At 44.9% G+C, this 22,596-nt stretch overlaps 1 protein-coding gene across 1 annotated transcript in view; it reads left to right on the top strand.

Moving 5' to 3' along the window:
• Window positions 1–1,704: 1,704 nt before the first annotated feature.
• PGM2 (phosphoglucomutase 2) overlaps window positions 1,705–22,596 on the top strand; it is a 35,273-nt gene continuing 14,381 nt past the window's right edge. The window contains exons 1-7 of the mRNA XM_082728922.1: window positions 1,705–1,939; window positions 6,981–7,148; window positions 11,878–11,984; window positions 16,391–16,475; window positions 18,529–18,612; window positions 18,736–18,929; window positions 21,843–22,032. Of these exons, the coding sequence (XP_082585048.1) occupies window positions 1,889–1,939; window positions 6,981–7,148; window positions 11,878–11,984; window positions 16,391–16,475; window positions 18,529–18,612; window positions 18,736–18,929; window positions 21,843–22,032 (879 nt within the window). The 5' untranslated portion in view covers window positions 1,705–1,888. The remainder of the gene's footprint in view (window positions 1,940–6,980; window positions 7,149–11,877; window positions 11,985–16,390; window positions 16,476–18,528; window positions 18,613–18,735; window positions 18,930–21,842; window positions 22,033–22,596) is intronic.

Here is a 22,596-nt window from a genome sequence, read left to right as displayed (position 1 = left end):
TTAGACTCAACCAACTGAGCTACCCAGAAGCCCCTGTTCTCTTTTTAAAATTGAAATCGAACATATAGAAAATAAACAATTCATAAGGGCAGCCCAGTGGATTATTACAAAATGAGCCCACTTAAGCACCCACTACACCGGACAATAAAACAGTCCCAACATCCCAGAAGGCACTGTTCTCCTTCCCAAAGTAAGAATCTCCTGACATCAATAGATTAGTCTTACCTCCTTTTTAAAGTTTTAAATCTTGGGGTACCTGGGTGGCTCAGTTGGCTAAGCATCTGCCTTCAGCTCAGGTCATGATCTCAGGGTCCCGGGATCCAGCTTCTTGTCCCACCATTCCATCAAGACATCAAGACCCTCTTCTAGTGGGGAGTCTGCTTCTCCCTCTCCCTCTGACTGCCACTTCCCCTGCTTGTGCTCGCTCTCTGTCAAATATATAAATAAAATCTTTAACGTTTTAAATCTTAAGACTTAAACGTAGAGATATGTACTGTGAATTTACATACAGTGAAATTTATCTTTCTGAGTATGCAGTTCTAGGATTTTTCTTAAACACAGAGTTTTATTTATCATACTTCAATCAAGATACAGAACAGTTCCCTCACCCCCCAAATTCCCTTGAATCCTTTGTAATCAATCCCTCTCCCCATCCCCAGGTCTTGGGACGCACTGATTTGTTTTCTTTCCCTATAGTTTTACCTATGGTAGAATGTCATTTATCTGGAATGGTCCACTATTGGGGGGAGGGGCAGGAAGGAAGGTCTGGTTTCTTTCACTCAGCTTAATGTTTACAAGATTTATCCATGATATATATAACAACTGTTCATTTTCATTGCTATATAAATATACCATAATTCATTTACATCATTTTATGATCATACCATGGTATTAGCCATTGTATTGTTGACGGACATAAAGTTGTTTTCCCCTTGGGGCTCTCACAGATAATGCTGCTAGGAATGTTCTTGCACACACCTTTTTAGGCTCACTGCATTAATCTTTGTTGGTTTAGTGATCCCCAAGTCGTGAAAATGTACTCCTATCTTAGTTTCTAGAATTTTCACTCTACCTTTCACACTTAGATCTACAACAGACCTAGAACGCTTATTTGTATGTGATATGAGGCGGGGGCTCAAGCTTCTTTTCCCTTCTCGCCACCTGGATGCCAGCTGAACCATCACCATTAATTGAAAAACAAAAGTCCTTTCACCCTGCTCTACCGTGCCCTCTCTGAAGTAAGCTGTCCATACACCTGTGATTTTGTTTCCAGGCTCTCCATTCCGTCCCACCGTCTCTTTATATTAATCCTGCCCCCCCCCTTTTTTTTTTTCGAGATTTCCCTGTTATTCGTGACCCTCAGAATTTCCACATAATTTTCAGGCTCCTACCTGGGTTTACTCATCCTTGGCCCCAGCACTGACGAGGTGCCTGGCACTCAGTAGGAACTCGGTGAATCGTTGTTGTGTGGATGGAGGTGACCTCAGGACCTTTCAGATGGTAAAGACCTTCTCAGCCACACGCTCCCCACCTCCACTATCCCGGCCAGCCTCCTAACCCCCCTATACTGCCCCAGCCCCCCTCCCCCTTTTCCTCCCCCTGCACTGACCCGGCCCTCCGTACCCCCTAGAGGCGCTCGGGTAAATTGCAAGGAGGCGGAGCTCGTCACTTGCCTCCCGGACGCTGCCTTCCCGCGGCGGGTCCTCCCCGCCCCGCCTTCTGCCGTCTCCGCCCCGCCTCCGCCTGCCTCCGCCCCGCCCCCAATTCTCCAAGCCCCGCCTCCACCTCGCTGTGGCCGGCCGGAAGGGCAGTCCCGGGCCTCCCCAGCTTGGCTACCGGCAGTGCGCGGAAGGCAGCGGCTGCAACCGCGGCTCGGGGAGCGCCCGGCATGGACACCCGGTTGGACCAGGAGACAGCGCGGTGGCTGCGATGGGACAAGGTGAGGGGCGCCAGGGGGAGGGAGCGTCCGGGGGAGCCGTGGGACCCTCCGCACCCCGCAGGTGCCCCGCTGCCTTTCCCTCGGAGAGCGCGGGCGCCTTCGCTTCCTTGCATCCTGCCGTTCGCACCCGCCGGGCGCACGGCCCCGAGGAAGACCCGAGCCGCGATACCGAATTTACCAACATGCAGATCCCGAGCTGCTGGATGGGGAAACGCGAGCCGCCCCGGAAGGCCACAGCTCGCTCCCTCAGCAGCCGGACTCCCGCTTCGGGGAAGCGGAGCCCACCCGGGCAGGTTGATGCTAGGCGCAGTTTCAGTGCATCCACCCAGAGGAAGTAGAGTCACAGCTGAATGACGGATCCAGCAGTGGGGAGTGGGTGCAGAGCCGGGGCGAGGTCACCGGGAGTGGGTGCAGAGCCGGGGCGAGGTCAGCCCTCCGTCCCCGGTCACCGGGGAGTCTCAGAGAGAGCAGGGTGGCAAGCACCCTGTGTAGGGTGGTTGGGGGGCGGTCGCTAACTTTTCTCCCCGCTGAACTCTTATGTGGTTATTTAAAAGGTGCTCCGGGAAAAGCAAAGCGAAAACTGAGGGCGGGGATCCCTCTGGGTGTGAGCAGGGTTATAACGTTGTAAAAGGGCTTGGCAGCAACTCAGAAAATCCAAGTTGTTTTTCTCATCAAACACGGGAAGACAGAGGAGGAGGAAGCAGGGGTGGCCAGGCCTCCTTGCATTTGGACTGCTTGTGGCAGATCCGAAGTTTCCCCGGGGAAAGTTGTTCCGGGACAAAACGAGCCATCTGGCCATCTGGGGTGCCGGTGGAGGAGTGGGAGAGCAAGCTGGAGCTGTCTGGACTTGGCCGGTCCCAGAGGTCATGTCCAACTGGGGCGTGCGCGCCTTGAGGTCACTCAGACTGCTGGCTCAGCCATCGTTTGGCTGCTGGCGGTGCATCCCCAGAAACAATCCTTTCGTCCATCCTTTGCCTTTTGCTCCTGGGAACTTTGCAGAACAGTTTTCCCATCCACCTCTCCCAGGTAGTCCATTGTGAACGTGGGTCCTCCTGATGGGGCCCGCCTGGCTTCCGGCACCTGCTTCCCCTCTCTTGACTTTTCTGGAAAGATAGCACTGCTAGCTTTTCCTCTGTTTATTCTCAGGTGCTAGAACAAAGAGAGAGAATTAGGGACCCCACTCCAAAAAACACCCCTTTTCTTATCTAACTCTCCTACTTGCTCTTTGGGGCATGTAGTTTGTTTTCCCAGAGTGTTCCTTGGCTCCTCTGCTGAACTTGATTCTCATGCTGTTACTCCTGTTTTGGATCTGAACTTCAAGGTGTTTTAGGTAGATAGGCCTTCCTGGGCAACCAGTGGTAAATTATGTCTCCCTAATACTATCTCTAGATTGGTCCAAAAAAATGAAAACAAAACAAAACAACAAAACAAAAGAAAACCTTGTTTGTGGGTGTATTTGTTAATGTCTGGCCCCAGGGTTGACTTCAAAGGCAGGATGCCTTTGGTGGCACAGCCCCTGTTCAGGAGGGCCCAGCACTTGGTTTAATCCTCTGCTGACCTCTTTTGAAATTCTTAAAACTTGTTAAACAAGGAGTCCCACATTTTCCTTTTGCCCTGGGCCCAGACAAGTTAAATAGCTGTCCCTGTCCACTTCCTCATTAACTTCCATGGTTATTAGGGCCTGGCCCGGTGCACAGCTCATACTTACGGAGTGAAGGAAGGGAAATTGCAAGCTGGCATAGGGGGCCAGGTCTTCCTCTCCACCTCTGGCCCCTGAGCAAGAAATGAGGACACATCCCACACAGGATGCTATTGGCAAGTCCCTGGGTGGTTTTTCTTTTCCTGGAAAGAGGGCCTTGTAATTCTTTAGGGAAGGAAACTATTTCTGATAACTTAGTAACTTGAAGTGGGTAGAATTTTTTTTTTAAGAGGAGGGGAGAAACAGAGGGAGAGAAAGAATCTTAGCCAGCCTCCACACCCAGCGCAGAGCCCAAGGTGGGGCTCAACTTCATATCCCTGAGATCATGACCTTAGCTGAAATCAAGAGTCACGCACTTAACTGACTAAGCCATCTAGTGGCCCCTAGAATCCTTTTAAAATCATAATTGTTAATGCGTTTTTCAATGAGGCTTTCTCTTTGAAGAAATAAAAACCTAATTTCCACAAAGTGTTGTATCTGTATATGGAGAGAGAGAGTACCTCCCTGGGTAGAGATGAAGGGATATTATCCTTTTTCTCTATTTGTTTTTTAAGATTTTATTTATTTATTTTAGAGAGCTAGAGAGAGAGAGATCACAAGTAGGGGGAGGGCCAGCGGGAGAGGGAGAGAGAGAATCCCAAGCAGATTCCGCACTGAACACAGAGTCTATTGCGGGACCTGATCCCAGGACCCTGAGATCGTGACCTGAGTGGAAATCAAGTCAGACACTCAACCGACTGAGCCACTCAGGCACCCCTCCTTCTTATTTTTAAATTTCTACCACTCCTGTTGCTCTTTCCTTTCTTCCTCGGTTCGAGACAGATGCCAAGTGGGGAGCATCCCCCCAACCAAAAGCACTGGAGTGGTCTGGTCTGATTTCCCCCAGGGCCACAAGGCAGGTGCCCTCTGGGTTCCCACCCTACCTTCATCCCCCTACCCCCATCCCTTGTGGTGTCTCTGCTGTCAGCTTTGGTCACTCTCATGGCTGATGCTAATCTACTCCACCCTCCTGACTGTGCAGTTCTGTCTCTGTCTTCTTTGGTTTCTCTCAGGCGATTAGGTCTTTAATGGCTACCAAAGGCCAGCTGGCGTCTTCCACATCTACCCTGTGTACAGGAGACTCACCAGATATTGGGTGTGACCTTGAAGTCTGTGTTTCCTCTTTCACTCAGCAAATATTTCTTAAATCTCTTCTGTGTTCCAGATCCAAACCCTTCCTTGAGGGGACCTGACAATCTGATTGGTCAGATTGTGCTCTGTGATTAGTGGCTATTGCTTTTAACCCGAAAGGTGGTGGGGGGGGTGTTACCCGACCCCAAGGTGGAACAATCTGGAAATATGGGCTTGCTTCCAGAAAGCCTAGTTTTTATTGCAGTAGCATTTCAAAGTTTAATTACGTGGCATATCTTGGCTGCATGTTCGGTAGTTGGATGATGACTGTGAGATAAAGTGTTTACTTGCTGGTTCCTCCGAACTCTTCATTTAAAAGTCTGATGTGGAATTAATGTGATTGTCATTTTTCCTCCATTCCTAACATTTTCTGCGACTCTTGAACAAAGAAAATTGGGCAATATAAATGAACTTAAATGATTCATGAGTGTCTATTTGAAACAGCTAATATAATAAAGTCACTTGAACTCTGAGGCTTCTCCTCTGTAAACTGGAGTGTCTGTTATTTGTCCGCTTCTTGCGGCCATTGCAAGCTTCACATTTGACCAGGTCTGTGAAAGGATTGTACAAATTAGAAGATACTACCGTCGTAAGATTTTGATTTAAAGTATATAATCTCATAACTCTGCGGGAAAATTTGAAAATACTAGGGAAGAAAATGAACGTTTGAGTACAACTAAGTTCCAGACAGAGGAAGAAGTTTTGCATTAATTTAATGCAAACCACCTCCGAACCAGCTTGTAACGGAGCTTCTAGACTGTTCCCATTTTATGGATGAGGAAACTGAGAATTCAAGAAGCTAAATTGGTCTTCCCAAGGGCATCCAGTTGGCAGGTGATGGCATGGCTGGCATTCCATCCCCAAACCTATGTGTTCATTCTGTTTCTCCAAAAGCACTTGCCATGGTGGGAAAGAAAATAACGCATTATAAAGGAGAAAATGACTTCCTTCTAGTCACGACACTTCTGACACCAAATGTACGGGTTCCCACACCGAGTTATTTTCCAGTTCTCTATGGATACTGACCAACATCCTACAGTTTCCCTCAGTTCTGACACTCAGCCGAGCAGACTGAACATAGACACTGCCCTCAGTGGGCTCAGTCCCACAAAACTACCCCTCACCTCAGATGCCCGTCAAAAGCCCCAGGTTGTCATCTGTATGTCTGACCAGCCAGCGATACATCAGGGGTACCCATGACCCACATGTCTCAGGGTTGTTTTTTGTTTTTTTTAAAGATTTTATTTATTTATTTGACAGGCAGAGATTACAAGTAGGCAGAGAGAGAGGAGGAAGCAGGCTCCCTGCTAAGCAGAGAGCCCAGTGCGGGGCTCGATCCCAGGACCCTGGGATCATGACCTGAGCTGAAGGCAGAGGCTTTAACCCACTGAGCCACCCAGGTGCCCCCACACTTCTCAGGTTTGAGAATTTGCTAGAATGGCTCACCGAGCTCAGGGAAGCATTTTACTTAGGATTACCAGCTTTCTTGTACAGGATACAGCTCAGGAACAACCAGATGAAAGAGCTGTGTAAGGCAAGGTGTGTGGGAAGGGGTACAGAGCTTCCCTGCTCTGCCAGTGCCCCAGGTGTTCACCAGCTCTGAAGGTCTCTGACCCTAGGGGTTGAGGGTTTGGGGGGACGTTCTGTTTCCCTGAGCGGGATCTAGTCATTGACCACTGGAGGGGGAACCCAAGCTCCAGCCCTCTAGTTACTAGTTGGTTTCTCTGGCAACCAGGTCACTCCCTGGGCATAAACTCAGGTTTGGCTGAAAGGGGTTTATTATGAATAAGAGAAGTTGTTCTTACTCCGCCACTCTGCAAATTCCTCCGGTTTCGGTGAGAAGCTCTATTCCAGGAGCCAGGGACAAAAATGAAATCTGTATTTCATACTGTATCACAGTGTCGCAGATTATAATTAAAAAATTGAATCCCCTGAAACTAATGTAACATTTTGTGTCACTATACTTCAATACACACACACCCACAAAAACCTTACCTCGTATTTCAACTTTTAATGTCATCAGAAAACTGGAAAGCCATAGGTATAGGACTTTTCAAATATATACATTTTCCCCCTATAGGTCAAATTATTGTGGGTCTTTTAAAAATATTTCAGATGTTTAATTCTGTTATTCAGTTGGCTGTATCTGTTGTGCACATTTCTGTTTCGCAGAATCCTTTAACTTTAGAGTCAGCAAAACAACTAATTAAGGATGGAAATAAAGAAGAACTACAGAAATGTTTTGGGGCTCGCATGGAGTTTGGGACAGCCGGCCTTAGAGCAGCTATGGGAACGGGAATTGCTCGTATGAATGACTTGACCATCATCCAGACTACACAGGTACCACATTTTTCTATTTCTTGGTTATTCTTTTTTTTTTTTTTAAGATTTTTTAAAAAATTTATTTATTTGACAGACAGAGATAACAAGTAGGCAGAGAGGCAGGAAGAGAGAGAGAAGAAGGGAAGCGGGCCCCCTGCTGAGCAGAGAAGCGACATGGGGCTCTATCCCAGGACCCTGAGATCATGACCAGAGCCAAAGGCAGAGGCTTTAGCCTAGTGATCCACCCAGGTGCCCTTATTTCTTGGTTATTCTTAACATATTCCCAGCTGTAACGGATAAGCTGCGGCGTGTTGACAATTTTAAGCATTTATTTGAGCAAAAACCCATTTGAGTCTTGGGCAGTATCAAGCTTAGGAGCCCCCCCCACTGGCAGGAGTGGGGCGGCGGGTGGGGGGGGGGGACTTCCAGAGAAGAAGCAGAAGCGGAGGGAGGAAATTAATAGATTGGCTATAGCTCTTGTGGTTGCCTTTTTCAGGTAAGTCCCTCTGGCTGTTTGTAATTGGCTCTCCTTAGGTTTGAATTTAACCTTCAGGCCTTTACAGGCTCGGGTTTGGATTTGCTTCTATAGGCTACCAAGACATTAAAGCCTCCACAGTCTAATGGCCTCCTTGTCTAATTAATACAACCTTGAGCTCCTTTTATATTCGAGGGACCTATATAATTTTAATTATGGCCAAGTCTTGTGGGTTTGCCGAGACCCAGGGAGTCATACATTTACTCAGTACAATAAGGCTCGTGCAGTTGGTTAGAAGGTACGTGTTTCAAAATTCATACAGCCTGCTTTTCTTTCTTTCTTCCTTTTTTTTTCTTCCTCCCTCCCTCTCTCTTTTTCCTTCTCTCCCTCTCTCCCTCCCTTCTTTCTTCCTTTCTTTCTACAGAGATTTATTGAATGTCTACCAAGTGCCAGGCTTTGAAGATACAACAATGACTTAAACAGACAGATTCCCTCGTAGAACTTTCATTCCAGTGCAAATCCACCAGCTAAGCTGGAGACTTTTGTGGTCTCGTACTTTGCAATGGTGATACCGATGCACACACTGAGAAGCTTTTCTCGCTGCCAGAGTAACCAGAAGCTGATTCTGTTTCATGTGAATTGATAGTATAGGTGGAAATTATTGCTGAGTTCCTTTTCTTTCATTTGTCAATTTTACAGTCAAGAGTGTACACCCAACTTTTAGGAATACAGATGAAATCTTTCTGCCACGGAGTAGCTAGAGTTTTGTTTACGAAGGAAATGAAGACTCGATTATTCTGTTTCTTCCTAGTTAGACTTGTTAAAAGATGAAGGCGACTTTAATTCGGAGGGGAGAAGAATCCAGAAGAGTTGACTAACGATGATTATGTGTACCTGACATGTAGCTCCCAGCATCAAAGGCAGACCTGGGCATGTGCTAGTGAAACCCTAATAAGGAGGTCTTGCATAAGGGTATGGGATTGCCATGGAAACGCTGGCTCCGAAGTCCTGTTCAGCACTAGGGCTCCCTGAGATCTTTTTGGAGGGAAGGCTCGGAGTGGAGTGAGCCTGGGAATCCTGTTCCAGTTTATGGCTAGCATGGAATCGTGCCCCTGGCTAAGGTCACCCTGTGCTCTAGGTACTAGGACTGTATAACACATCACCCAAGCACAGTGGTTTTAAACAGCCACATTTATTTTGCTTACAAATCTTTAGGTGGAGGTCAGTGAGGACGGCTCACCTCTTCAGGGCTTCGCATCACTGGAGCCAGCTTAGAGGCTGGAATCACTGAAAGCTCATTCACACTCAAGTCTGCACTTCCTGCTGACTTTTGGCTGAGACCTTAGCTGGGGCTGGAGCCTTCCTACAACGTGGCTAGGAGAGCAGCCAGGGAGAGCACCCGCAGAGAGTATATACAGGTGGCAGCTGTGTTGACTTTTCTTTTAGGACCTAGCCTTGAAAGTCATACAAACTCACTTCCGTCATACTCTCTTAGGTAGCAGTGACCCAAGAAGGTTGTTCCTGTTCAAGGAGAGAGCACATAGACACCCACCTCTCAATGGAGGAATGTCACTGTCCCATTAGAGGAGCACAGGGAATGGAATATATGCACATGGCTCTCTTTGGAAAGACCAGTTGGTTCCATCCCCTGTTAGGCATCATTGTTGGGGGTTCTAAGGGATTCCAGATGAACCCAGAGCCTTTTCTTCTGTATTCACTTACATCTCATGTGTAGGTATGGTGAAATTGATCCACAGAAAGCTCTTACGCCCTATCTCATACATCTTTTCCCCTAGGGGAATTGGCCTCTTCTGGGAGTAGACCTTGTGATACTAAAATGAGTAGATCCTTGAAAGGTCAGCTGATGCAACCAGCCACTCCTTGTGATAATTTCCTCTAGAGTCGCCACTACTTTGAAGTAGGTTATCCAGCCTACACTGAATGTTTACAGTAGGCAACAAGGATGCTACGAGTTAGGACAATTTTTGAAGTTTTAGGAGTGGTTAATAATCAGCAAAAGAGGCTCCCAGGACAGACCAGCCAGGCTTCCATCCCCAGCCTGGGGTGGCGTCACCGGGCAGAATGTGCTGACTTTCTCTGTGGTCCAGGCCCTCCTGCTGCTGGCCTCCAGTGTGAACTCTTCCCCTAACGGTGCTCCAAAATTTATCGGCTTGGATTTAAGAAGCCGGTATATGTGAGTCATAAATGTCCCCGTAGGAAACGGGGTAGAGACTGGAGGGAAATTTCTGTGTTGCTGGCCTCACGATAGCAGTTCTAATTTCCTCAAAGGCTACTTCACCAGGCCACCTCGCGTTGATGATGGAGAGCCCTCACCATCTTCTAAAATAACCATTCTGTCTCTGGGTTGTACTCATTAAAGAATGGTTTTGGGGCGCCTGGGTGGCTCAGTCGGTTAAGCAGCCAACTCTTAATTTCTGCTCAGGTCATGATCTTAGGGTGGTGAGATCGAGCCTCCCATTGGGCTCTGCGCTGGGCGTGGAACCTGCTTAAGATTCTCTGTCTCCCTCCGCCCCTCCCTCCTGCTCTAAACAAAAAGATGAAAAAAAGAATGGTTTTGTGATTTTGAGCTTAAATCTGTCTTTAGCTTTCACATATTGGTCATGGTTTGAGCTTTTGAAGCTGTCTCCGGTAATCACATTTCAATTCCATAAACCTCCCTCAGCACATACTGAGTTATTTTCTCTAGAATAAACATCCCTCTTCTCTTAGCCATTTTCTCAGGCCCTCAGTCCCAGCTGGCCCCAGAGTTTTTTAGAGTGACTTGGTGGTGTGAGGATTCTGGGCTAAGACTGGGTGCTTTCTGTGCCCTCGAACACTGAAGCCACAGCACGGGGACCGATGGGAGCTGGGGCAGAGGGTGCTGTCACTGGTGTAAGCCTTAGAGCCATCTGGGTACCTTCTGGAAAACCCATAGAACCAATGCACACATGTCCTTCTTATCACTCAACCTCAGAAGGGCTGCCCAAAGCAATATTTTTGTCTAAGAAAAATGAAGGGTATTCTCCATTGGCACTGCTCTGGCCACAAAGCTGTAAAGTATCTCCCCTCCCAAACATAAAGAGTTATGTTTAGGGGCGCCTGGGTGTCTCAGTGGGTTAAAGCCTCTGCCTTCGGCTCAGGTCATGATCCCAGCGTCCTGGGATCGAGCCCCACATCGGGCTCTCTGCTCAGCAGGGAGCCTGCTTCCTCCTCTCTCTCTGCTTACTTGTAATCTCTGTCTGTCAAATAAATAAATAAAATCTTTAAAAAAAAAAAAAAGAGTTATGTTTACTTTTTTAAAAGATGTCCCTTTAAGGGTGGGACCAAAAAAAAGACCTTCTTCGGTCAAAGTGAAATAAGTAATATTATTACTCAGTCAACCCGCCTTCCTTTTATAAAAAACCCATTTTGTCCCATGAATAAACCTATCAAATTCAGGATTCAGTGTTTCTCTAATCTTCCATATTTCCAATTGATATGATTTACGGCGCCCACTGAGATTCAGGAATTGTGTGTTCCATCAGCAGGTGGGAATCACCCAAAATCCACACAATTTTTAGATGTGTCATTGGCTGAGCCTTGTGACGGGACTGAAAAGACCTCGGCCTGCTGGTCAGCAAGATCACAGGTAGAACAGGTTTAGATCAGATAATCGTCAAAAACTTATAAAACATACCACGTTTCTTCACCTACTGTGTAACCGAGCAAGGAGAAATGTCTGAAACACCTTTTCCTCAGACATCTTAGAACTCGTGTGAAGGGAGGAATGTAGACCTTGAGGGAAAGTGATAAAAATAATGCTCATAACAGCAAACAGATAGTGCTTGCTGGGTGTCGGATGCCAGCACTCCGGTTTTAATTTATTTAATCCTAGAAACAGCCCTTTGAGGTGGGTACTATTGTTTTCCTGTTTTACAGAATAGGAAAGTGAGGCATCAAGCAGTTAAGGGATTTGTCATTTGTTCTCGAAGGTGGCAGAGGGGAGTAGGAGCCCACAGGTTCTGTGTGCTTTTAACCCCTGCCTGTACCACCTCTAACTGGACCCAGGTAGATATCCAGGCTCTGTTTCTCATGAGTCTGGGCAAGCTAGCGCCTCTGAACCTTAGCTTTCCCGTCTGTACAATGGGATTCCTTGGTAAAGTTTGTCTGGAGGTTACCGAGAACAGATACTAAGTGTCTAGCACAGTGCCTCAGACATACAGGGAGACAATAAATAAAGCTGTTATTTTCTTATCGTTCAGTTTGTTTAATTATCCATGGGATTTTTTTTAGGGGTTTTGCAGATATCTGGAAAAGCAGTTCAGTGACCTGAAGCAAAGAGGTGTTGTGATCAGCTTTGATGCTCGAGCTCATCCACCGAGTGGAGGCAACAGCAAAAGGTATGGAAAGATACATAAGAAACCATTTTTTGTAGGTATTGTGTGGTTTTATCTTTAATCACCTCACGTACATTTGTCAGCCCCATTGCTTCCCTATGAGAATGATGAGTACATTCTGTTTGCAACTTTTATGAATTCTGGTTTTACGTTTGGGTTAAAAGAATGAAATTATTCAGACAAAAGAGAATTTAAGGTCTGTCTAAAGGAGAGACATATTTTTAAAGAGGCAGCATTATTCCTCCCTCTCCCTTTCTTCCATTTGCCTTTTTTTTTTTTTTAAAGATTGTATTTATTTATTTGACAGAGAGAGACAGCAAGAGAGGGAACACAGCAGAGGGAGTAGGAGAGTGAGAAGCAGGCTCCCCGCAGAGCAGGGAGCCCGATGTGGGGCTCAGTCCCAGTACCCTGGGATCGTGACCTGAGCCAAAGTCAGATGCCTAACGACTGAGCCACCAGACGCCCCCATATATTTTTCTTCCCCCACTATTCATTATGCCCCTTGAGCTCCTTCCCATTTCGTGAGCACCTGTTTTCAGTTTCATTCTTGTATCATTCTCAAACCATTGGGACTCTCACGTAGCCACCAGCAGATGATGACGCAGATGCCGAAGCCGATGATGAAGATGCTATTAATAGTAATTGGAGCAATTGCTTGAGTGCTGGATATGAACAAGGCCCTTAGCTATTTGCTTATTCAATTCTCGCAACAGCTGATAAAGTGTGTACTTTTATCTCTGTGCTTTGATGTCATGAAGCGAGAGAAGGAGTCACAGTTTCAGCATAAAGAATCTGACAGCAGTGGTCAGCTAACTTTATTTCTAAAGGGTAAAGAGTTAAACATTTTACACAATATGGGCCATATAGTCTGTCACAACTACTCAGTTCTGGCCCCGAGCACAAGAAGCACAACCATAGCTAATGCATACTGAATGGGCATGGTGATGTTCCAATAAAACTTTATTGAAAGATGAGCCCTAGGTTGCCGCCCCCTGCTCTTAATGATGTTACATGACCCTCTTTTCCACTTGAACGCTTCCCCTATTATGATGAATCTTTGTGTCACTCCAGAGTGAATGTATTAGTAGTTTCTTAGAGTGGAAGAACGTACAAATATTTAATATTAATGAAAGGTCTCATTACCTTTACAGCACAGAAGGAGTGCACAGAGTCTTTTTTTTTTTTAAGATTGTTTTTTAAATTACAGTATGAGTATGAGTATAAGAAACAGAGCATGGGCAGTGAGGAGCATCAGGGCCAGAGAGAGAAACAGGCTCCCTGCTGAGCAGGGAGCTGGGTGCAGGACTCGATCCCAGGACCCTGGGGTCATGACCCAAGACGAAGCAGATGCCCAACTGACTGAGCCACCCAGGTGCCCTAAGTTCACGGAGTCCTAATCTTTGCCCCTGAAGAGCCTCTAATCTAAGAGAGGAGCATTGATAGGAACAAATGTGCACCTCTGAGAGACTATGGCCAGGGCATAAAATTAGATACTGTTAGCTACTAGATTAAACTCGGAATGACATAAGATTTTTGCCCTTTTTTCTTTTTTAAAGATTTTATTTACTTAGTTATAGAGAAAACACAAGATGGAGGAGAAGGACAGAGAGGGAGAAAGAGAACCTCAAGCAGACTCTGTGCTGAGTGACAAGTCCCAGATGGGACTTGATCTCAGGACTCTGGGATCATGACCTGAACCGAAATCAAAAGTTGGATGCTCAGCCAACCCAGCCTTCCAGGCGCCCCCATAAGATTTTTGCTCCTAAGTTGCAGACTCAAAAATGTGTTTTATGTCAGTACAGCAAGAGAAAAGCCGTAGCTCTACATTTTTAAGAGAGAGGCGTAGTATAAGCCAGAATATTAGTTCATCAGTTTTTAGTTAGTGAGTCTACAGTTAGAATTAGGTCATACTTGGGGCACCTGGGGGTGGCTCAGTTGGTTAAGCACCTGCCTTCAGCTCAGGTCATGATCCCAGGGTGCTGAGATCGAGTCCCCTGCATGGCACTCCCTGTTCACTGGGGAATCTGCTTCTCCCTCTCCCTCTGCTGTTCCCTCTGCTTGTGCTCTGTCTCTCTTTGTCACATAAATAATCTTTAAAAATCTTTAAATAACCTTCTTAAAAAATCTTTAAAACTTAAAAAAAATCTTTAAACAATCTTTTTAAAAATCTTAAACAAAAAAAAAAAAAAAGAAAGAAAGAAAGAAAGAAAAGAAAAGAATTAGGTCATAAGCATGCTTTTCTGTCTCCGGGGGCCGGGTCACTGCCTCTAGCCAGAGCATGTGCCATGCACATACATGGCCAACTGTGCCTGTGGAGCTTCTGAAATTGCTTCTTTTGGGGCTGATTCTCAGCTTCAGGTTGACACATCCTTCGGATATGTTCATGTTGGTGATTAAGGTATGGATATTTCTAGCTCTGGCCTTAGAGCCATAGCATTTCCAGAAAGTGACCGCTCTGTGAGTTTATAGCTCAAGTCTCCGGGTGTGATGGGGTGGAGTGGAGCCCAGGGTCGCTCCATTCCACAACATGCAAGATGTTCAGAGATAGTCGCATAAGTACCGAACCAGTACATGGTCAAACATTATGGTGAGTAAATGGACTCTCGTTAAAGAGGCAGAAACGACTGCAGGTGCAGAACTTTATGTAAGGAATTATTAGTCCTTTCATCTCCCAATTTTAAAGATCTGGTGGGGAAAGATAAACACATAAACAGTAACCATCAAGCATACACAGAGAACACATTGAATCTTTCCTGTGCAGATCTGTTACTTAGTTGGTATATATAATGTATGCATTGAGCGTCTCCCTTGCTGCTTTTAAGAAAGCGCCTTTAGGGCACCTGGGTGGCTCAGTGGGTTAAGCCGCTGCCTTCGGTTCAGATCATGATCTCAGGGTCGTGGGATTGAGGCCTGCATTGGGCTCTCTGCTCATCGGGGAGCCTGCTTCCTCCTCTCTCTCTCTCTCTCTGCCTGCCTCTCTGCCTACTTGTGATCTCTGTCTGTCAAATAAATAAAATCTTTAAGGAAAAAAAAAAAAAAACACCTTTAAGTCACCCAGAACACAAGAAAAACATTCCATGAGGGGGAAAGTGACATCTGTTTGAAGTTACTTCAGTTCTGATGACTACAGTTTAGACTTACTTCAGATTTTTATTAAAATTGTTTTTGCTGAATTTTGTTATTTTTGTGAGTTTCCCTTCGTAGAGTCTTTTTTTCCCCCCACTATCAAAATCTTGTTTTTATTACTGTGAATCCTAGGAATTTTAATGCTCATGTTGTGAAAACACAGAGATCTCTTTGTGCCCAGCAAGCTTCCAGAATAGTGTTGGCTAAAGCTGGTGCTCAAGTAATATTTGGAAAGAGGGGTTCCTGAGTGGCTCAGTTGTTAAGCATCTGCCTTTGGCTTGGGTCATGATCCCAGAATGCTAGGATCGAGCCCCACATTGGGCTCCATGTTCAGCACGGAGCCTGCTTCTCCCTCTCCCACTCTCTCTGCTTGTGTTCCCTCTCGCTATGTCTCTCTCTGTCAAATGGATAAAATCTTAAAAAAAAAAAAATTAGGGAAGAGAAGGAGTACATATCTGTTTATTTAATCCTATAATGGTATGTGGTTCAATGAAAGTAAAATGCTCAGCTTTTGTGATAAAATAGTCTACCCCAAGGCTGAAGAAAGATTTGATGCCCCATTCTGTGTCCTGCCCTAAGCTAGCCCTGTGGAAGGTGAGAAAAACTTCAATGTCAGAGATGTAAGTCTTGTTTTAAAGGGCTGAATGGAGCCAAGATGTGTCTCTGCCCGATATATGTATCACATACATACACACTCTCCTACATATGCCAATATGCCTTATATTTCATGAGACGACGTCTAATCAGATGCTAGTCTGTGTGGCTTCTATTGGATTGTGAGAACTTTAGATGAGGGTTTCTCAGCCTCTGTCCTGTTGACATGGGATGTCCTACTGGGCTGGGTGAGTCTTTGTTGGGGCCTGCTGTGTGCATTGTAAGGTGTTTGGTGGCGTCCCCAGCCTCTAGCCTGCTCTAGCAATCCCCAGTGATCATCAAAAACATCTCGGGCATTTCAGATGTCCCATAAGAGGGGCAGAATTGCCCTTGGCTGAGAACCCCTGAGACGGAACAGAAAAACTTGGGTGAGGCCCTCGGCCAGCTGCTGTGGGACTTGTTTGACATGAGGCAACTCACCTGGCTTTTCTTGGCTTTAGTCCCATCTCTGTAAAACAAAGGGATGGAACGAGATGACTCCTAAGACTGCTCCAAGGTCAGTGTTCTGTGCCAATGGAAATACAATGAATGACCTGAAGAAGGGGTCGAGCACTCATTTCCTTCTTCACCGGCACCCAGGGTCCTGACACGCTCCTCTCCTTTCTCCCCCCGTCACGCTGCATTTCCAGATTTGCCCGACTTGCTGCAACCACATTTATCACTCAAGGGATTCCTGTGTACCTCTTTTCTGGGATAACCCCAACCCCCTTTGTGGTAAGTAACCCTTTCTGTTTCTAATTTTCCCTTACGGGATCAGGGATGGGACGTGGCTGTGTTCTGCGGTCTTTAAGCTATTGGGATTTGGGTATTTATTTGACAGGAGAGCCCCCTGGCATTTATCAGGCATCCTCTCACCTCTCTGGGTATGTTCTCCCCACATCCTAATAATATCTCTCAGGTGTTCAACCCCTAATGCATCAGAGTTTATTTTTTTCTAAGTGCAATTTTCCTTCTTAGCATTCAAAGGGTATTATAACTAGTTAGCAAAATATCTTTTGTTTGCTGTCTGTGTTTTCATTGGGTTTGTGTGTCTTTTTCTCACTGGCACAGGCAGGAAACTCCTTGGGTAGAAATCTGAATTCACCTCAAACCGTGTCTCCCCCTGAATGTTTTTGACAAGTTGATTAACCAGCTTTTGCTACACACGTTTTGTTCTAAATACTGTTCGTGACCAGGACATGAAGCCTGCTTGGCACATTTTAGGAAGTTTTTTTTTTATATCAAATCCTTAACAGAGCAGAACTCAAAGAAAAGGACAATAGGGACTATGACAACTGTTCTTTTTAAGTAGATGGAACTTTATAAAAATGGGGCCAGGTGCTGCGAATGTACATTTTTTTTAGAAATTAAGCCAAAAATGTGAGTGGAATGCAGTTTCTTACATCGGGTGGACAAGAGGTGAATAAATAGAGAAGCCAGCTCCACTGGCTCGAGTGCATGGACAGGTAGATGCCGCACCTTCCAGGTTGTCAATAACCCAGTAGACACACAACCGCACAGCCAGATGTAGCTTGGATTTCATTGTTCGATGGAAAAACTGCCATGTGTTCCAGCATCCTTGCTCTTCTGTACAATGTCAGTGTTAACTGCTATTATTTTTCTATCAGACATTAATTATAAGAGTATCTCCTGAACATTTTCCCGTGCTGTGGTGTGGTTCTCCCCTTTTCTTTGCTTGGGGGATATAAAATAACCCCTAAAGGGACAAATGACCACAGAGATCTTGGTGGGAGGCTGGAGGGGGGCTGATGGTTAGAATCTCAGGCTGTCTATGTGTAGTAAATCTTAATCTACAGCCCCCAAAATATTCTTTTAAAAAAAGATTTTATTTATTTATTTGACAGAGATCACAAGTAGGAAGAGAGGCAGGCAGGGGAGGGGTGGAAGCAGGCTCCCTGCTGAGCAGAAAGCCTAATGCGGGACTTGATCCCAGGACCCTGAGATCATGACCTGAGCCAAAGGCAGAGGCTTAACCTACTGAGCCACCCAGGGAGCCCAAGGGAGGAGAGCCCCATCCCTCTCCCCATCTGGGGAACTAAAGTCTCACAAAGATGGGAGCCGAGTAGAAATACCAAAAAGGGATTTCCAACGTTGGAGCGGGTGATGAGTGAGCAGGCCGTAGGAGCACTCCATTTCTTCAACATTACCCTGCCCTGTTCCCTAAAAGCAAATGGGAAAGAAGACAAAGCCACTGGAGGGAAGAAACAGAATCCATAAGCTTCTGCCCTGAGCCAAGAGCTGAAAAGAATGTGAGATGAAGGATTAGAACTTTTTTTGTTTGAACAGATTTCTGGTTCTACCAAGTGGAAGACAGAATGAGAAGAAGGCACCTAGGAAAATACTCACTTGTCTTCTTGGGATAGGGTGCATGTCCCTCAATTTTGAGCCATCATAGTAAGGATCATCCGGGTGTGGCACAAACATACAGAATGACCCCTTCTTACGATGTTTTTCTATTTTGTGTATTAAAAGAGAGCAAGTTGGAGCCCCGGGGTGGCTCAGTGGGCTAAAGCCTCTGCTTTCAGCTCAGGTCCTGATCCCAGGGTCCTGGGAGCGAGCCCCACATCAGGCTCTCTCCTCAGCAGGGAGCCTGCTTCCTACTTTCTCTCTGCCTGCCTCTGCCTACTTGTGATCTCTCTCTGTCAAATAAATAAATAAGATCTTTAAAAAAATAAAAGAGAACAAGTTGATACAAACAGTTTACAAGACCCAGGCTGAGGATCTCTGATTTTTCACTTAAAAGTGTTGTTGTTTCTTGCCTTTACAGCCCTACACGGTGTTGCATTTGAAACTTTGTGCTGGAATCATGATAACTGCCTCCCACAACCCAAAGCAGGATAACGGGTACAAGGTATTCTGCTTTTTCTCTCCGTACTCGTGTCCTCTGTCTGCATCCTGTTCCTTTATGGTGCAGGTACGGAGGCTGTATTTTCCACGAACCTAAGCCATCTGGATACATGCCTGCCTTCTCCAGGTCTACTGGGACAACGGAGCTCAGATCAACTCTCCTCATGACAAGGCGATTTCTCAAGCTATTGAAGAAAATCTGGAGCCGTGGCCTCAAGCTTGGGACGATTCTTTAATTAACAGCAGTCCACTGCTTCATGACCCGAGTGCTTCCATCAACGAGAGCTACTTTGAAGACCTTAAAAAATACTGTTTCCACAGGTAAGTGGATTGTAAACTCACCTCCTATGAGCTCAAATAAGGTGATTCAGTCAAATGCTCTCATTTTTCATTCAGTTTTTCTCTCGATGGGTATGTATACTGTGGCTGCATCTGATTTTAGAGGGTATAGGTCAAGGATCAGTAGTTTTTTCTTGTAAGGACAGGTGATTCATAATTTGGGCTTTGTGAGCCACTGTCTTACAACTGCCCTTTTCCCCTCCAGTTCATTTGTCATGGGTCCCTTCTGTGCTGACCCCTGCTGGTTCCGACTCTTCCATTGTCATGCCGCACCCCTTTGTGTAACCCAGGGATGCAGACTTAGGACATGCAATGAAGGAAGAAGCCATCAAGCCGAGGAACAGTGTTGTCCTGCTGTGACATGCTTGGAGCCCCACCACCCTTGACTGACCCCCCAGGAAGAGACCACTGATTTTAAAGAGGCACAGTTTCTCGGCTGCCTCTAATACTGTTTCTGTGGGACCACTGGGAACGGAGGCTGCAGGGTAGAGGAGCCTCTGGTGGGAGCGGCCCTCCTTGCCAGGTGTTACCATGTGCAAATGGAGGTCAGGAGTCTCCAGATGCCGGATTTGTTCTCCTGACAGAAATGAGAAACCTACATTTTCTGTGCGAAATCTCGTCATTTTTGAATGTGGGGGACCATTCTGTCAACGGTGTACAGCCCAAACGGAACACATGTGTGCGCCTTCCCTCTGTCCCTCTGATTGGATGTCATGGAGACAAGGATTTTGACTGGCTCGCTCCTCTAGGGAGCACCGGTGACAACGCACTCAATGCCTTGATGCTAGTGTGGGTGTGCGTGCAGGGTGTCGTAAGCGGCAGGTCCTGTAGCAACATTGCACGGGCATCGACGGAGTTGGCCATGAGTAATAAATCACTCTCCAAACACGTTCTACCTGTTGACGCTCCCACCAGCAGAGTCCCAACTGTATCTGTATCAAGCTCAATGACGTACTATCTCGAGTGTATCAGAACAGTATGTGATCCATATATCTTACCCGTCCTGAGGATTATCAAATTTCTTATTTTGCTAGATGAAAGCAATATCTTACTTTATTTGGATTCTTTAAGTATGAATCAATTATTTTTTCCTGTTTATTTCACCTATATTTTTCTATATATTTATTCATTTTTTTTGCATTTGTGAAACCTCTTTGCTCGTAGAGAAAACCGATCTTCATTTATTTCAAATGTTGTTTTCCCTTCTGTTGTTGTTAACTTTGGACTTTTTTATTGAAACTTTTTGATGAACTCATAAAAAATGGATAATGTCTATCAGTCTTCTAATTTATGAGTTCTAAGTTTTGTGTTGTACTCAGACTTTCTTTATACCAAGATTATTTTTACCCCTTGCTTATTTCTAGGGCTTGCATATTTACATTTTATAATGTTTTTAAATCTTTTCAGTCATTAGTGATTTTTTAATTCTGTGTGAGACATGAAATAGCAAAGCAGATTGGTTTTTATTTTTTTTTTTAGGTTTTGCTGTTACACCAACACATTAAATTAAAGAATCTATCTTTGTTGATTAATTGGAAATATCACTTTATCAACTAATTCCCCATTTGGATTGAGTGTTTATATAGATAGTTTCTATAGGCCTTTACTTTCACTGATTAATTTTTTTTATAAAGTTTTTTTTTTGGACAGAGAGAGAAATCACAAGTAGGCAGAACAGTAGGCAGAGAGAGGAGGGGGGAAGCAGTCTCCCTGCTGAGCAGAGAGCCCAATGCGGGACTCAATCCCAGGATCCTGAGATCATGACCTGAGCCGAAGGCAGAGGCTTTAACCCACTGAGCCACCCAGGTGCCCCTTTACTGATTAATTTAATCTCATTTTAATCCTCATAGTAATGCTTAGGGTAGGTTCTGGTGTATCACCATTTTATAGATGAGAAAATTGTGACACAGAGAGGTTGAGTAAATAACCAACAGTCACACAGTTTATAAGTGACAGAACTCTAGGAATTACATTCAGAGTATGTCTTCAGAGTGTGTTAACCATAAAGCCATTCCTGCTTCTCATATATATTTCCCATTTCAAACTCGATCAACTTCTACTCTCTATTTTGTTCCTTTAATTGCCTTTTTAATCTAATTCTAAACTGTTCTAATTATGATAGCTTTATACTTCACTTTAATATCTGAGCAATTTTTTCCAGATTTGTTCTCACTAGTCTTGCATATTTATTTTTTCGGATGCACTTTATTTCCTATTTTAAGAGGAGACCTTGTGCATTTATTCACTTTCAAAAGAGATGGGTTAGGTTACTACAATAACCTAAGATTCAAGCAATTAGAACACTGGAATTTTTATAAGTCTTATTTTTACCTTTCTATAACTTTAACTTTGGATATTGATTGTTATTTTATTTTAATATCCAGACCCCGGATAATTTGATAAACAGGATGGTTACTTGACAAAGGAAAAAAAAAATTTATCCATCCGTATAGAAGAGGTTTCTTCCCATTTTGTGAAAAGGGACATTTTGAACCTAGTAGAATTAGGAGCTGGGACATTGGCACCAGCAGACAGCCGTGAGTCTGTCCTAGAACCTGAGCCCCAAGTTCTTTCTTGAATCCCACTCTAGGTATAAAAGCTGTCTCATGAATCAAACTCTGAAAGTAATCAGATTTACTGAAAATAACTACAGAGTGAAATTTAAAACTTGAATGTATTGGGGGTAGGGTGTATATTTGGGAAAGGGTCCGTAAGTTTTGCTTCTTTTTTTAAATGGAATTAGAAAGATAGTTGGTTATCTGGTACCTTCTTAATACACTGATTTCTTCCTTTCTTAGGAATCTGGTTCCTTGATAGCAGAGTTTCTAGTTTTGCAAGCCAGGGTTGCGTCTTTTATCTCTATTTTATCCTTTTCCATGCTGTGTTTAATCCTAGGAGTGTGAACAGGGAGACGAAGGTCAAGTTTGTGCACACCTCTGTCCACGGCGTGGGTCATGAGTTTGTGCAGTCGGCTTTCAAAGCTTTTGGCTTTGCTCCTCCTGAAGCTGTTCCTGAACAGAAAAATCCCGATCCTGAGTTCCCAACCGTGAAATACCCAAATCCTGAGGAGGGCAAAGGTGTCTTGGTAACGTCATCATTTTTGTTCTAAAAGTGACCTGTTGTATCCAAAATTATTACTATCCAGTAAAACAACTATTTATGAGTTTTCATTGTGCTGAACAAAAAACCCAGGTTCATCATGAGAAATACTTATATGTATCAGTCACCCATTTCTTCCAAGAGGCTTCAAAATATATGTGTTAGCATCAGGATATGAGAGGTGAAATCAACATCGTATTTTAAATCGAATCGAATTAAGTTTAAATTGACTTTACTGTGCTTGCTAAATGTGAAAAGGGAACAGTAATAGAATGGCTATTCATCAAATGATTTTTATTCCTTCATTTTTTTAATATGAAGTCATGCTACTTGAATTATAGTTGCTTCAACCTTTTTAAAGGTGAAGGTTGCAACGATATTCAGAGAGTCCATTTATTTTGGTTGGTTTTGAAGGTTGATCACTTGGCAAGGCCTAGAAATACCACATACAGGCTGTTAGGTGTGGCAGGAATCCCACAGGCAGGTGTGGGTCACGTGCTGATGTTCCTGTTACCTGACCTCTGGCTTAGGAAGTATTAGGTGACCCACC

Source organism: Mustela nivalis (genome assembly GCF_964662115.1).
Source record: "Mustela nivalis genome assembly, chromosome: 4".
NCBI classification, from domain to species: domain Eukaryota; kingdom Metazoa; phylum Chordata; class Mammalia; order Carnivora; family Mustelidae; genus Mustela; species Mustela nivalis.
The sequence above is the reverse complement of the archived record's forward strand: the minus strand, read 5'-3'. Positions and strand labels throughout refer to the sequence as shown.